At 42.0% G+C, this 15,813-nt stretch overlaps 1 protein-coding gene across 2 annotated transcripts in view; it reads left to right on the top strand.

The window, feature by feature from the left end:
* The window catches only part of arhgap24 (Rho GTPase activating protein 24), a 406,341-nt gene that overhangs the window by 178,232 nt on the left and 212,296 nt on the right, over nucleotides 1-15,813 (top strand). For both annotated transcript variants that reach the window (XM_078401974.1, XM_078401965.1), the window contains exon 3: nucleotides 8,256-8,343. In XM_078401974.1, coding sequence (XP_078258100.1) covers nucleotides 8,256-8,343 — 88 coding nt within the window. The remainder of the gene's footprint in view (nucleotides 1-8,255; nucleotides 8,344-15,813) is intronic.

Genomic DNA, 15,813 nt, shown 5'->3' with positions numbered 1-15,813 from the left:
GCAATAGCCGGTCCCAGCATCTTCTCTATTATCAACAGTTCTCTGGCCACTGGCACTGTTCCAACCTGTTTCAAGCATGCGGTGGTCCAGCCCCTACTGAAAAAACCTAACCTAGACCCCACCTTGCCTAGCAACTACAGACCCATTTCCAAACTGCCATTCCTGTCAAAAGTCCTTGAAAAGGCAATTCTAAACCAATTAGTGCCCTACCTGCACCAAAACACCATCCTGGAAAGTTTCCAGTCAGGTTTCAGAGCCCAACACAGCACAGAGTCTGCCTTGTTGAAGGTACACAATGACCTGCTTCTCGCCATCGACACCGGCGACTGTGCAATCCAGCTCTTTCTCGACCTCTGTGCAGCGTTCGATACAGTGGACCACACCATCCTTATTGACCGTCTGCGGTACGCGGTTGGCATTGATGGCACTGCCCTGAGCTGGTTCGTTTCCTACCTCAAAGATAGGAGTTTCGCCATCAACATAGGCAGTTATTCCTCTTCTCCAGCTAGCCTCTCCTGCGGAGTTCCACAAGGCTCCATCCTATCCCCCATTCTCTTCTCTCTATACATGCTCCCCCTTGGCCAAATCATTCAAAGGCATGGCATTTCTTTCCACTGCTATGCCAATGACACACAGTCTTGGAAGCCTATCCTGCCTAGTCAAACCGCATGTCAAAAACCTCGGCGTGATATTTGACTCTGCATTAAAGTTTGACAAGCAAGTCAAAGCTGTGGTAAAAGCCAGCTTCTTCCATCTTCGTACCATAGCTAAAATCAAACCTTTCCTCCAATTCGACGACACTGAAAAAATCATTCACGCTTTCATTTCCTCCCGCCTAGACTACTGCAACTCCCTATACACTGGGATCAGCCAATCATCCCTGTCCCGCCGGTAACTGGTCCAAAATGCCGCAGCGAGACTCCTGACGGGTACCCGTAAAAGGGACCACATCACCCCGATTCTGGCCTCTCTCCACTGGCTCCCTGTACGGTACAGAATCAACTTCAAGCTCCTCCTATTCACATATAAAGCCCTAAATGGACTTTCCCCCCCTACATCAAAAATCTTCTAACCCACCTCTCTAACTCCAGGTCCCTCAGGTCGGCCGACTTGGGGCTACTCACTATCCCGCGGTCTAGGCTTAAGCTCAGGGGTGACCGCGCTTTTGCGGTTGCAGCTCCTAGACTGTGGAACAGCATCCCTCTCCCCATCAGAACTGCCCCCTCCATCGACTCCTTTAAGTCCAGGCTCAAAACCTATTTCTTCACCCTAGCGATTGAGGCCCATTGAGGAGGCGCTGTGAACTGTTTTGTATGTGCTGTTATGTTTGTGTGCTACTGTATGTTTCATTTTTTTCCTTAGTACCTAAACAGATGTACAGCACTTTGGTCAATGAGGGTTGTTTTTAAATGTGCTATACAAATAAAATTGACTTGACTTGACTTGACTTTAAGTACAGTACCGTAGAAATAGAGGGAGCGGCAATATTGTGGAAGCCTAAAACCATGTGATTGTGAGTGCAAAAGAAAAGAAGTGCTCCTGATGAAGATTGCTTGTTGAGAGATATTCTTCTGTCACACATGGAAAAATATATCTTGTTTAATGATGTGATGTGAAAATGGGAAGATAACTTTAATGTGAAGCCATTGGTAACAGCTGGAAGTTGTGAGGATGGGAAATGGACCCAGCAGCAGGGTGAGAGAGTGGATGTGTTGTTGCATTAGAGAATCTGTCACAGCATGGCAATTTGGATCTTTTTTAGATCATGCCTTCCACAATAAGTTTGTGTGTCGACTGGAACAAAATCAAATTCAATCAAACTGTTGAACTTGCGTGTAAAATTGCTGAGTTGATGAAAATGGTATCCAAGGATGCTGGAGAATTTTATCTACCACTAGCAACTGGTAGAGCTGCAATCCACAGTCAGAGAGCCATTGCCAAGTTCAAGGCTGTGGAACCATCTATAACTCATACTGATATGCCCAAGTTCAGTCAGTTGCTTTCATTGTAATGGCCATCGCCCGCCACAGTTTAGAAGAGCCGACTGTTTCAGCTGCCAAAGTGAAGGCCACATTGCAAACGCCTGAAGTTCAAAAGTCAAATGTACAACAAAAGCATACAGAAAGGTTTCACAGTTTGGGAAGTTCCCTTGGACACTGAGCAACTGTGTTTACACAGTAAGTGTGCTGCAGGCAGTGTTAGAGTCAAGCAGACTGACTTTTGAGTAACGGCATTGGTTAGCAACTAGTGTATGTATGAATCTGTGGAATTCTCTGCCTCAGAAGGCAGTGGAGGCCAATTCTCTGAATGCATTCAAGAGAGAGCTCGATAGAGCTCTTAAGGATAGCAGAGTCAGGGGGCATCGAGTATTGAAGTTGGGATGTAATGTTAAAATTGTACAGGGCATTGGTGAGGCCGAATCTGGAGTATGGTGTGCAGTTCTGGTCGCCAAATTATAGGAAGGATGTCGACAAAATGGAGAGGGTACAGAGGAGATTTACTAGAATGTTGCCTGGGTTCAGCACTTAAGCTACAGAGAGAGGTTGAACAGGTTGGGTCTTTATTCTTTGGAGCGTAGAAGGTTGAGGGGGGACTTGATAGAGGTTTTTTAAATTTTAAGAGGGACGGACAGAGTTGACGTGGGTAGGCTTTTCCCTTTGAGAGTGGGGAAGATTCCAACAAGGGGACATAGCTTCAGAATTGAGGGACAAATGTTTAGGGGTAACATGAGGGGTAACTTCTTTACTCAGAGGGTGGTGGCTGTATGGAATGGGCTTCCGGTGGAAGTGGTGGAGGCAGGCACGATTTTATTATTTAAGAGTAAATTGGATAGGTATATGGATAAGAGGGGATTAGAGGGTTATGGTCTGAGTGCAGGTAGATGAGATTAGGTCAGGGAGAGTGGTCGGCGTGGACTGGTAGGGCCGAACGGGCCTGTTTCCGTGCTTTAGTTGTTATATGGTTATATGGTTATATGGTATGGGGAGAAGGCAGGAACAGGGTACTGATTGAGAATGATCAGCCATGATCACATTGAATGGCGGTGCTGGCTCGAAGGGCCCAATGGCCTCCTCCTGCACCTATTGTCTATTGTCTATTGTCCATAACAGACTAGTTGATAACCACTGTAGAATGCCCAGAAATGATTCAAGGCACTTAGTCTATAAAATTCAATCATGCACCCAGTTGATAGAAAGTCAGTGTACTGTTTCCAGATATGAGAACAAATGGAATGTATAATATAACAGTGAATAGCAAGTATGGCAACCCATTGTTGAAGCGAACAATGTAAACCTATGTAAACTATGTGAACAAGGCAACTTTAATGTGGAAGGACCGGCTGAAATAACAAGCAAAATTGGAAGAATCTTTACAGTTTGATGCTTCAAAGTTGCCTTTTGACACATCAGCTGTTGGTGAGGAATGTTAGCAACCCACCGTGTGTGTTTTGTATGTAGAGACATCAAGATCAAATGTATTCAAAATGCTGGGCCTCTCACGTGACTACCCACATTTGAATATTGACAATTATCTGCAGTACCAGTCCATCAACATGGACAAAGGGCTCTAACTATACACAAGGTTGCCCTATGGAGGTTTAGAATTTTCAGATTGCTAAATAAAATTCTGCAAAGAGTAGATCATTAATGTAGGCAAGACGATCTATTGATTGCCATAATCACAGGAGGGCAGCATGGTGGCACAGTGGTCGAGTTGCTGCCTTACAGCGCCAGACACCCGGTTTCGATCCTGGCTACGGGTGCTGTCTGTAAGGAATTTATACGTTCTCCCCGTGACCGCATGGGTTTTATAGACAATAGACAATAGACAATAGGTGCAGGAGTAGGCCATTCAGCCCTTTGAGCCAGCACCGCCATTCAATGCGATCATGGCTTCAGTTTCCTCCCACATTGCAAAGACATACAGGTTTGGAGGTTAATTGGCTTGATATAAATATAACATTGTCCCTAATGTGTGTGTAGGATAGTGTTAATGTGTGGGGTTCTCTGGTCGGTGCGGACTCGGTGGGCTGAAGGGCCTGTTTCCGTGCTGTATCTCTAAAACTAAAGCTAAAATTAGCAATGGAAGCAAGATGATGTGTTGATTGCCAAGAGCACAGGAGAAGAAAATCTGCTTTAGGCTTGTTTGGCCACACTGTGAAGTTGACGGAAAGCAATCGTGTAGTTTTCCAGGTAAGCAGTAAAGCCTGAAATGGGATTTGTAGGCTTGTTGCAGTATAATGTACAATTCCTTCCAGATCGAGTGAACGTGATCAGACCATCACATTGCATTGGACAAAAATAAAATTGTAATGGAGCCAAGAGTAACAAAATGCATATGATGAATGTGAGAAAAGATTAGCAAGGAAGCTCCCATTATTTGTGAAAATATCTATAAATTGAAGTTGGCACCTGACATGAGAAATCACTCGTACGAGTGTAAGTGATAAACCAAAAGATGGATGCAGAGAAAGGAATCCCATTGCTTTTGCTTCCTATATTCCCACACACAGTCAGTGCACCATTGATAGAAAGTCAGTGAACTGTTTCCAGATATTAGGACAGATGGAATGTGTTATGTTTGACCTGTACATAACATATACTTACTGTTTATGGGGATGCAAGAAGCAAAAGCAAAGGGATTCATTTCTCTGCCATCTTAAGCATGTATGCACAGATTGAGAAGAAAATCCTTGGAATAATGTTAGGAATCAAGAACTCCCATCAGTTTTTATCTGACTTATCCTAGTGACAGATTGTAAGCCATTACTAGCAAAATTAAGTCCCACATCTGTGCTATCTTCCATGGCAGCAATAAGAATGCAGAGATGAGTCACCTTCTCATGACTATTCGGATGCAGGAGCTGTAGGTGGGGCACTATTGTGAATGCTCAGTCACAGCTAGAACTTGAGCACTCTGAAGATCGAAAACATGACCGATGAGGACATCCCAGTGATTGAGTCTGAAATTACAGATGAGACCAAGGGTCAGTGAACAGAGAGGTGAAGGATGGACAAGATTTGATGAATGTGCAGAAAAGGAACTGAACTTGCAATCGTGCCAATGAGTTATCATGTGAACAGAGGTGGAGTATGAGAACATACACGGATAATGCTACTACTTCCAGAGAATAGACTTTGGTTGAATTCATACTGAGCATACTTGAACAGACAGTATGAAAGCAATTATTTACGTATGGGACCCATTTGGGCAGTGATCTTGAATCATGAGCCAATGCAGTACAGGGAGGTCTCCAGGTTACAGAAAATTTGTCTTATGGAAATCCAACTTTATTCAAATTCTCCAGATTCTGCTTTGAGGTATAATCTCTTCATTAGGAAACAATACAGAGATCACCCATAGAAAAAGCCATTGTTTTCTTCAAGCTTTCCTTCAGATAGGGTCAAACATTATGAACTCTGAGCCATGTTTCATTGGTGAACATTTCCTTTTCTTGAACTGTTGATAGTTTTCTCGTTGATCAGCAGATCAGCTCCCTTCACTCCACCCGGGCTGCATTCAGACAAGACAGCTCACTGGTTGGTAACAACTCCTATCACCCACATTGACCTCCCCCAGCCTAACCTTTGCAAAGCTATCAAGACTAAAGTACTCACATTACGATTTTGAGGGAAATTGTTCATTTCTGGTTTACAAAAAATTATGTTTAGTGTCGTTTAGAGATACAGCGTGGAAACAGGCTCTTCGGCCCACCGAGTCCGCGATCCCCGTACGTTAACACTATCCTACACACACTAGGGACAATTTTACTCATACACCAAGCTAATTAACCTACATACCTGCATGTCTGGAGTGTGGGAGGAAAACAAAGATCTCGGATAAAAACCCACACTGTCACGGGGAGAACGTACAAACTCCACACAGACAGCGTAGTCGGGATCGAACCCGAGTCTCCGGCGCTGCAAGGGCTGTAAGGCAGCAACTCTACTGCAGCAGCACCGTGCCTCCCTAATGTTTCTTGATAGTTCTCAAGAAAGTAAACCATGGGTAACCCAGGGTCTCCCTGTGTTTGGTAAAGTTGTAGAAAAGCCAAATAAATCCATCCCTGCGGTGGCAACAACTTACTAGCCCTTTTCAAATAGTTCATGTTGGCATGAAGACAAAGCTAAGCATGAAACTAAGCCTGAGCAATTTCTTGCTCAAGTACAGAACAGTTTTTCACACACTGAAAATCAGAAAACTGCAGATGCTGGAAATATGTAATAAAAACAGACACACCAACCCAGGACACATCTGAGAAAAGAGAAAAAGAAACTAACATTTCAGATTGAAGGCATCTTCATCAAGAGAACCTGCCATGTTTTTCCAACACTTTTTGTCTTCATTAGACCCTCGCACTGTGTTGAGGTGTAAACGTTTGTAACTGTGTATTGTCTTGTTTAAGCATATTTGTTTCTAGAATTCAACCAAAGTAATTAGGTCAAAAACATCAGAATGACAAAGAACAGTTTCATCGCACATTTTCTTCCCTTTAACAGGTCAAGTTCACACATGTGGGACTTGGAAATTATAGTAGAGGTTTGAAAAAATATTTGTTTGAAATTGTAACAAAAATACAAAGTATTCTTGTAGATCAAATGCACTGTATAAACTAACTCTGGATAGTGAACCTCTTCATTGTAAAATTAAGTCTGGGCTGGATCTGGTGCAGAGTTCAGGAAATAAATATCAGATCTGAGCAAGAATCGTAAACAAACAGAACCTTCTTGAGTTCAACCTGGAACTAGACAGTCCTATTAAAAATTTAACACCAAAGTATGTAAGGAGAGGAAGATGGCAAAAACTTTTTTACTGCAATACATTTATAATTTGCTTATTAAATGCATATTTAGATAATTTACTTGTGTCTTGCAAGTGCATAGGGTGTAAAACTGAGTGTATCTTGAAGCTTTCATGTGCTGTTCCCTCTGCATCTTTCTGTGTATTCGCATAGTGATGCTATTGGGCAGCAGAATCATTTGGTATACTTCATCTTTTCAACAAAGTTATGTTGCCACAGACTTTCAGTCTGCAACAGGTCTTAAAGGCTTAACATAGAAATAGTTTAGGTAGGAAAGAACTGCAAATGCTGGTTTGAAATTGAAGGTAGACACTAAATGCTGGAGTAACTCAGCAGGACAGGCCACATCTCTGGAGAGAAGGAATGGGTGACGTTTTGGGTCGAGACCCTTCTTCAGTCACAACACACAACAAGATACACAAAAATGTAAATTAAAAGTGAAAAACAAGAAAAAGACAAGCGACTGTTGGCTGGCTGCCGTGTGCACAGCACCTTCACTGGGACAAATGAATGAACAAACAAACAAACAAATGCAGACTTATCCCTTGGGCAGAGGATTCTAAACTAGAGATCCCCCCCCCTCCCCCACACCAGACTCCCCTTTGTTCTCCCACCGTCCTTCGGTTCGGGCCCACGTGGTTGTTCAGCGGGTGGATCGGGCCTGCACGGCTCCCCGGGACACTACCGCCACTCACGCGGCTCCCCGGGACACCATAACCATAATTGTGCTAATCATTACGTCCTGCACTAGCCACGAGCAACAGCACTCACGATTATGAAGGTGAAGTAAAGAAAATGTGAAAGGATGAGGAGATGTGTCTCTTTGCCCTATCTTTCCCCAATTAGTTTGGCCAGTCAAAGTCATCCACTCAGCTTGATCTCTGGAGGTACGTTAATGTTGAAAGTGGATATTTTTATGCTGGGACCTTGCTATTCATGAATTTCACACAGAGGGTGGTGAGTGTATGGAACAACCTGCAAGTGGAGATAGTCGAGGCAGGACTATTGCAATGTTTAAGAAACAATTAGACAGGTACATGGATTGGACGAGTTTGGAGGGATATGGGCCAAACACAGGCAGGTGAAACTAGTATAGATGGGCATGTTGGCCGGTGTGGGCAAGTTGGGCTGAAGGGCCTGTTTCCACACTGTATGACTGACAATGACTCTAATTGGCTTCTGTACTTCCTATGTTATAACAGTTACTACATTTCAGCAATTCTTCATTGGTTGTGAAACACTTTGGGATGTAAAAGATTTTGAAGGCATTTTGTTTGATTTGTCACTTAACTTTGATAACATTAATTGTTACCTTCAGTTCCTGATTATTCAGTAGAATAATCTACTGTAGAACCAGTGGGCATTTGCTTTGCATGTGATTTATAATCAGCTAATCAACTATTTGATCTTACTGAACTTGGTGTCACTTTTCTTCTCTCAACCTGTTTTTCAGGGGACTATTTTCTTGCCTGGAAATAATGTTACCGAGCACTCGACAAATGGAGATGAGTCCAGGAAGTTCCTTTTTGAAATTGTTCCAGGTATGAAATATTTTTATTTTAGTTCTTATGAACCTACTACAAGGTTACCAAAAGTCATATCAAAGAGGTGCAAGTTCACTACATTTACAAGAAAATGCTGCTGAAGCATTTGTGAAGTTGTTGAACTAAAAGGATGAAATTCTCTGTCCATTGAGAAAGCGGGTGTAAGCCTGGCTCAAACGGATGAATTACACATATGGATTATAACTAAAAGGGAAATAAATATTTTGAAATGCACATTATCCTGACTGGAACAAATAGCTGTGATAGTGTCTTCGCTGGTCCGTTGCTGAATCCATCACCAAATTGTAATTAATAGATCTTGCTGCTGTGAATACCCAAGGACATTTAATTTATTTCAATATATCCCGGAGGCAAGAATTCCTGGAAATACTCAACATATCTCCACGACACAGATGGTTGAATCAATAGAGCTATGAGTTGGATAAAATAATTTTATTCTGATTTTCATTTAGAATACAGTTCATAAAAGATGCTGATTTTAATGAATTAATTTACAAATAGGTTAAATTTAAGACCTTCACGGTTATTTCAAGCTGGATTGTGGTGGTGTGGCAGTCAAACACCTTCTCGCCACTTTAATGGGCAACACTAGGCAGTCTAAAATGGCACTTGTAGTATTTGTCAGTTCAGTGGGGCAAATTGTGCTGCCCACCTTTCTTTTATTATGTTACATGGCATGTACTCAACCTGGATGTACACAAGAAACACACAATGTGCAACATGGATTTAACACTCACACTACATTTTAGGAACTTGACATTTAGGTAATGCTCCCACTTGGCCCAACATAACTGAACACATGCCCATTAGCAGGGAACTCCTACCAGCACATGAAAATAATCTTCCACAATTTCCAGGTTTGTTGATGAATATTTGGTTTGTTGCTAAATCTACAAATATTGAAGGCATCTATAAAAAACATTTTCCCCAGCCTTGGGTATGTTAGTAGGCATTGCCCACTGAGCACACAAGGGCAGGGAACGTGAACAGAAGGTATCAGAATTAAACAAGCAGCTGAAAGAGAAAAGAGATGGGGAGAGGGGTAACGGATTTTGGCAAGTTGCTCTGGGTCCTATATCTCAGTGAGGAACAATAGCTGAGTTGATGTTCTCATTGTTAAATAGTTCTCATTTAAATCTTTTACCTGCTGCAGGGGAAACTGTATGGCATGCACCATTTTGTGAGTCTGATATGCTAACTTTAGCTAATAATGGAAGCAATTCTTTTGATGTTCAGCTGGTAATTAACTTTGGTGAACATTATACTGTAGATAATCATTTGTTACCATTTGACGGGGTGATCTGTAGATTTGATTACTGGAAACATATGAAAATGATGTGTGAAGATGATGAAATGATGAAGTTCCTCCTAGAGCACTGAAATTTAATTAAGTGGGAATTATGCTTTCCTTTGCAGTATTATATTTTCTGGAGCAACTTTATCCTGTGTGCTTTCAGAATAGTTGAGTGAGCAAGGACACCTAAAAGCAATAAACACCCGATCAAAAAACACCTTCCTGAATGCTGCTTAAGTGGTTGAACTGTCACTAAATAAGACAATTAGTGCACTGTGGGCCAATATATCTGGGAGATTATAGAGGGAAAAGTACAGACAACAGGGTTGTAGAATACGTTAAAGGGGAAGATGCATTACGTGCCGATGGGTTGGGTTAGTAGATGTTTGTGTGCAAGAAATGGATCACATCTCTGATAGGTAACTTGTGGCAATGAAGTTGAATACCATTGCTTTTGCCTTTCTCGTTGCACTGATGGGGTTGTTCTGCGCTGTTCATCCAGTGGTTTGCTGGTAGAGAATTAATCTCTGGTGAATGTGTTGCTTTGAATGGTACTTTCTCTGATCTCTCTAGCTCCTCCCTTGTGTTGCTTCTCTTCCTCAACTGAAGCATCCAGCAAATGTAATCATGGCTATCCCGCTGGACAGTTTTATTCTGCAACATTGCTGCCATTACAGTGGGCAATGTTACTCTGGGCTGGATCTGGGATCCAAGCACAGGCACACAGTCGCAATATGAGTTCATTGAGTATTTCACTTAGGTTAATATTATACGATAGTCATTAATAGCACTTTAAAGAATTTCGACCTGCACATTTAATCTCTTCAGTACTCGCCATACAGAAATATTTGCAACCTTATGTGACATAAGGCAAACTGGGCAGAATTAGCAAGATCTTCCAAAATGGATTGGATTTTCAATGCTTTTAATAGTTCACCTGGCTTGTCACAGCGCAGGCCAGTGTTTTGCTCAAGGTACTTCTGAAAGCTTTACTGATGATAAAAGGTAGCACCAGTCACTAGTTACCAGCCAAGAATAGCTCAGACCGATGAAGATGACAACCTCGCAGGATTACACAGAACTCCTGCAAAGAGCCATAGGGGTTGCAAGCGATAACATTAGAAGTTAATTTATAGGAATAGAGGCTGAAATAATTTCTGTTTTATTTATGATGTTGCAAAAGCAAGTTTGCAATTTCATTCTAGATGGCTCCCCTGTGACTGTAAAACATTATCAGATCTCTCAGCGGAGTTTTGATGCAACGTGCTATATTTTTATTCCTGGTCATTTTTGCAAAGGCTGCAAATGTAGCCTTCAATTATCACACAAGCAATAATATCTTCTTGCTAGTGTGGAATTATTATATGGAAGTGAGATTGCAATAACTGAAAGTTGCTTGAAACATTTTGATTTAAAACTGAATGTGCTTATTTATAGTCAGTGAACTATTCCACTGTGGTAGAAAGCAGTGAAGATGTCAGAGATGGTTAAGAACTTATGAATAACTACAAAAATGATAAAGAAACAATCTCACGCATATATCATTCGCTTATAGCCTGCTAGCTGAGATTCATTATTAATGCACCAGAGGAATATTTTAGCTGGATGTAGATGTGCTGAGTGTGCTAAGGACGACACTAGGTGCTTGAATCTAGAGCATAGAACAGTACAGCACAAGAGCAGGCCTTTCAGCCCACAATATCTGTGCCGACCTGCTTGCATATAATCCATATCCCTCCATCCCCTGCATATCCATATGCATATCCAAAAGTCTCTCAAATGTCTCCATTGTATCTGCCCCAACTACCAATCCTGGCAGCGTGTTCCGGGCACTCACCCACCTCTCTGTAAGAAAACATGCTCCACACATCTCCTTTAAACTTTGCCCTGCTCATTTTAAAGCTATTACCTCTAATATTTGATTTTTCCATCCTGGGAAAAAGGTTCTGACTGTCTACCCTATCGATGCCTATTATGATTTTATATACTTCGATCGGGTCTCCCCACAACCTTCAGCGTTCCAGAGAAAACAAACTAAGTCTATCCAACCTCTCGCTGTATCTAAAGCCCCCTAATCTAGGCATCATTCTGGTAATACTCCTCTGCACTCTTTTTAAAGCCTCCTCATCCCTCCTGTAATGGGGAAACCAGAACTGCACACATTACTCCACATGCGGCCAAACCAAATTCCAATAAAAACTGCTTCAGAACTTTCTGATACTTATACCCAATGCACCAATCTATGAGAGAGAGCATGCCTACCATATGCCTTCTTTACCACTTGATTTACTTTTGCTGCCACTTTCAATAATTTATGGACTTAAACCCAAAGATTCCTCTGTACATCAATGCTGTTGAGGGTCACGATATTCATCGGATATCTTTCCCTTACATTTGACCTCCCAAAGTGCAAGACCTTTCACTTGCTCAGATTATTCTCCATCTGCCATTTCTTACCCATTTCCGTAGCTGAGCTACATCGCCCTGTATACTTGGCCAGCTTTCCTCACAGTTCGCAACCCCGGGAATTTTGGTGTGCTGCAGATATGAGGAAAGTTCTTCTTCTTGAACAATAGCCCAAATCTCAGAAGGCAGTGGAGGCAAATTCTCTGAATGCATTCAAGAGAGAGCTAGATAGAGCTCTTAAGGATAGCAGAGTCAGGGGGTATGGGGAGAAGGAAGGAACGGTATATTGGAGTTGGTACCTGTGTCCTAGCCAATTCACGTTCACAGGTTATAGCGGTAGAATTAGGCCATTCGGCCCATTGAGTCTACTCCGCCATTCAATCATGGCTGATCTCTGCCTCCTAATCCCATTTTCCTGCCTTCTCCCCATAACCATTGCCACCCGTTCTAATAAAAAAATTGTCTATCTCTGCCTTAAATATATCCACTGACTTGGCCTCCACAGCCCTCTATGGCAATGAGTTCCACAGATTAATTATCTTCAGACTAAAGAAGTTCCTCCTCACTTCCTTTCTAGAAGAGCGCCCTTTAATTCTGAGGCTATGACCTCTGGTCCAGTAGAAACATCCTTTCCACATCCACTCTATCTTATGCCTTTGATTATTCGGTAAGTTTCAATAAGGTCCCCCCTCAACCTTCTAAACTCCAATGAGTAGAGGCCCAGTGCTGTCAAACGCTCATCATATGCTAACCCACTTATTCCTGGAATCATTCTTGTAAACCTCCTCTGGACCCTCTCCAGAGCCAGCATATCCTTCCTCAGATATGGGGCCCAGATTTTCTCACATTACTCCAAACGCAGCCTGACCAGCACCTTATAGAGCCTCAGCATTACATCTCTGTTTTGGCATTCCAGTTCTCTTGATATAAATGCTAGCATTAAATTTGCCTTCCTTACTACCGATTCGCCTTGCAAATTAACATTTTGAGAGTCCAGCACCAGCACTCCCTTTGCACCTCTGATTTCTGGATTCTCTCTATTTCAAAAATAATCTACTCCTTTATTCTTATTACCAAAATACATGACTCCACACTTTACTGAATTTCATCTGCCACTCCTCTGCCCACTCACCTAACCTGTCCAAGTCCTTCTGCATAGTCCTTGCTTCCTCTACACTGCCTGCCCCTCCACCTATCTTAGCATCATCTGCAAACTTGGCCAGAAGCCTTCAATCCCCTCGTCTGAATCATCAATGTACAACGTGAAGAAAAGCAGTACCAGCACCGAACCTTGCGGATCTCCACGAGCCACTGGCAGCCAACCTGAAATAGCACCTTTTATTGCAACTCTTTGCCTTCTGCCATCCAGCTATCTATGCTAGTACCTTCCCTTTAATACCATAGGCTTTCATCTTCCCTAGCAGCCTGACGTGCGACATCTTATCGAAGGCTTTCTGAAAATGAATTGTAAACATTGCTCTTCTACTGCTCACCTTGCAACCTTGCATCACTTTGTGCACAACATGGGGCTGCACCTGCTCTATTGTTCTGTATTTAACAACACTTTGAAAGCTGCATTTGAGAATATAGAGGCTGTGCCTCGCCCCTGACAGGCATTTTGTTGGCAATAGCTCTACGGATAGGTTTCAATCATTTATGCAACCATTCTCTTCAACTGTCTAAGCCCTTTAAATCTTAGTATCAGTTCCATTCCACTGCAGTGTGCAGGATATTGACATCTTGTACTTTAATTCTATGGTTTTTTTAATGTTCTAATGAAATTAACCCTTTGCGTTATGATCTACTCGAAGCAACTGACTGTGGGAGGGTGGAAAATGTACTCTGGATTTTGTCAGAGGGAAATGGGTCTTGTTGACTGTTCAGGTGAATCTAACCAGTCAGAAAAAGCTACTTAACAACCAGGTTAGCGATCATTTAGGTGGAAACATTGACAAAGAAAGTAAAAATGATCGTAACATTATTTTCATGTTAAAGGAACCTCATGCTGTAGTTAACATTACTGACAACAGAATCTTCAATGCTAAGATCCCAGCCACAAAAAAAAACCCAACCAATTAAAATGATTAATAAGTTTACCAACACATTTGGCTTCTTTGATGGATGTTTACCAGCTGCTGAAGCTGTGATTCCACAATATACTTACCAGGAGAACCGCAGGCTCAGAAGATTTGCTCTATCATTACTCTTTAGCTATTTCAGTAAGAACGGGGAAATGATAAGATTGCAACCAAACGGTAATCATAGGCATTTCATTTTGATTTTGTTGCTTCCTTTCAGCTGCTGCTCACAGGGTTATGTGGGTGGGCACTTCCCCAAAGGGGGAGAAATGCTACCTTTGGTATGTGCTCATTTGCCGCTGGGAAGAGTTGCTGGTGCTGCTGGGCTAATGAAGTGTTTTAATATTGGCTGCATTTCCAGCAAAACTGGAACATGGTCCAAATGCTATTTTCATGTTTTTGACAGAAATATTGATTGAAATAAATCCCAAAGCATCCATTTATGATGTGCTACTTTCAATTGCCTTACTTCTCATTGCACTGAGTTTTATAAAGTTCATCTTTTGGTTTCACATTCAAGATATTGCGGAGAAAAAGAAAATCCTTGATGTTTATGCGGAATCAATTTCTTTAGCAGTTTTCTAATTTCTTTTTTTTATGGACCCCTTTTTAATGAGCGGAGAAACAGCGGGACGATGATACTTTGATGCGGAAGAGGTGAGTGTAAGCAGTATGGCTTTGAGATAAGCACCTGGATATGCAGGGAATGGAGGGATATACAGCATGTGTAGGCAGAAGGGATTAGTTTAATTTGGCATCATGTTTGACATAGACGTGATCGGCAGAAAGTCTTGTTCCTGTCTTGTACGTTTCTAAGAAGTTCTAAGAAACATGATTTGTGTTACTTGGAGCCTGAAGCATTTCGAGCCAGGAGATAGACTGAGAAAAGGGAGTGAGGTGGGATAAAGGTGAATCAGCCAAAGACTTCAGTGTAGCTAAAAAAAACGCAAGCACTGGTGGAAAGTGGAGGCGGGGTGAAAATTGGTGGTGGTTAGAAATGCTGTAAGGAAATTACTGAGACTTTTGTGGATAAATGTTTGGTTTGCAAAAGGATTCTGACAATGATATGTGAGTGGTTAATATTGGACTTGGTGATTTACAGTTGACCAGGATATTTTTTAAAACACACACGTGTTGCAAGAATGCTGCAATTTTTTTCTCTTATAGATGTTACCAGCAGAATATCTAAGATGTGAGCCAAAAGCAAATGCAAATCAAGGCAGCTGATAAATCAATATTCAGTGGACCGATGCTCATGGGGTGGTCAAAAAAGCAGTTTGCTCAGCAACTGTCAAAGAACAATGGTACAAAGATTGCTACCCAAGTTTTGACCTGCCAGCTGGATGTTGATGGAGAGAATTCCTTTCATTTCAGCTACACAAAATACTTGTCACATGCTGCCTGCTTAGCGATGTGTATACGGATAGAGCCATGGTATAAGTTCATAAGTCATTGGAGCAGAAGTAGGCCGTTCAGCCCATTGAGTCTACTCCGGCATTCAATCATGGCTGATCTCTTTCTTTCTCAAACCCATTCTCATGCCTTCTCCCCATAACCCTTGACACCCTTACTAATCGAGAATCTGTCAATCTCTGCCTTAAAAATCCCCAATGACATGGGTTCCACAGCCGTCTGAGGCAATGAATTCCACCGATTTCCATCATCTGA

This window comes from Rhinoraja longicauda, chromosome 1 (genome assembly GCF_053455715.1).
Source record: "Rhinoraja longicauda isolate Sanriku21f chromosome 1, sRhiLon1.1, whole genome shotgun sequence".
Lineage (NCBI taxonomy): Eukaryota > Metazoa > Chordata > Chondrichthyes > Rajiformes > Arhynchobatidae > Rhinoraja > Rhinoraja longicauda.
Note: the sequence above shows the minus strand (reverse complement) of the source record. Positions and strands in the feature narration are given on the sequence as shown.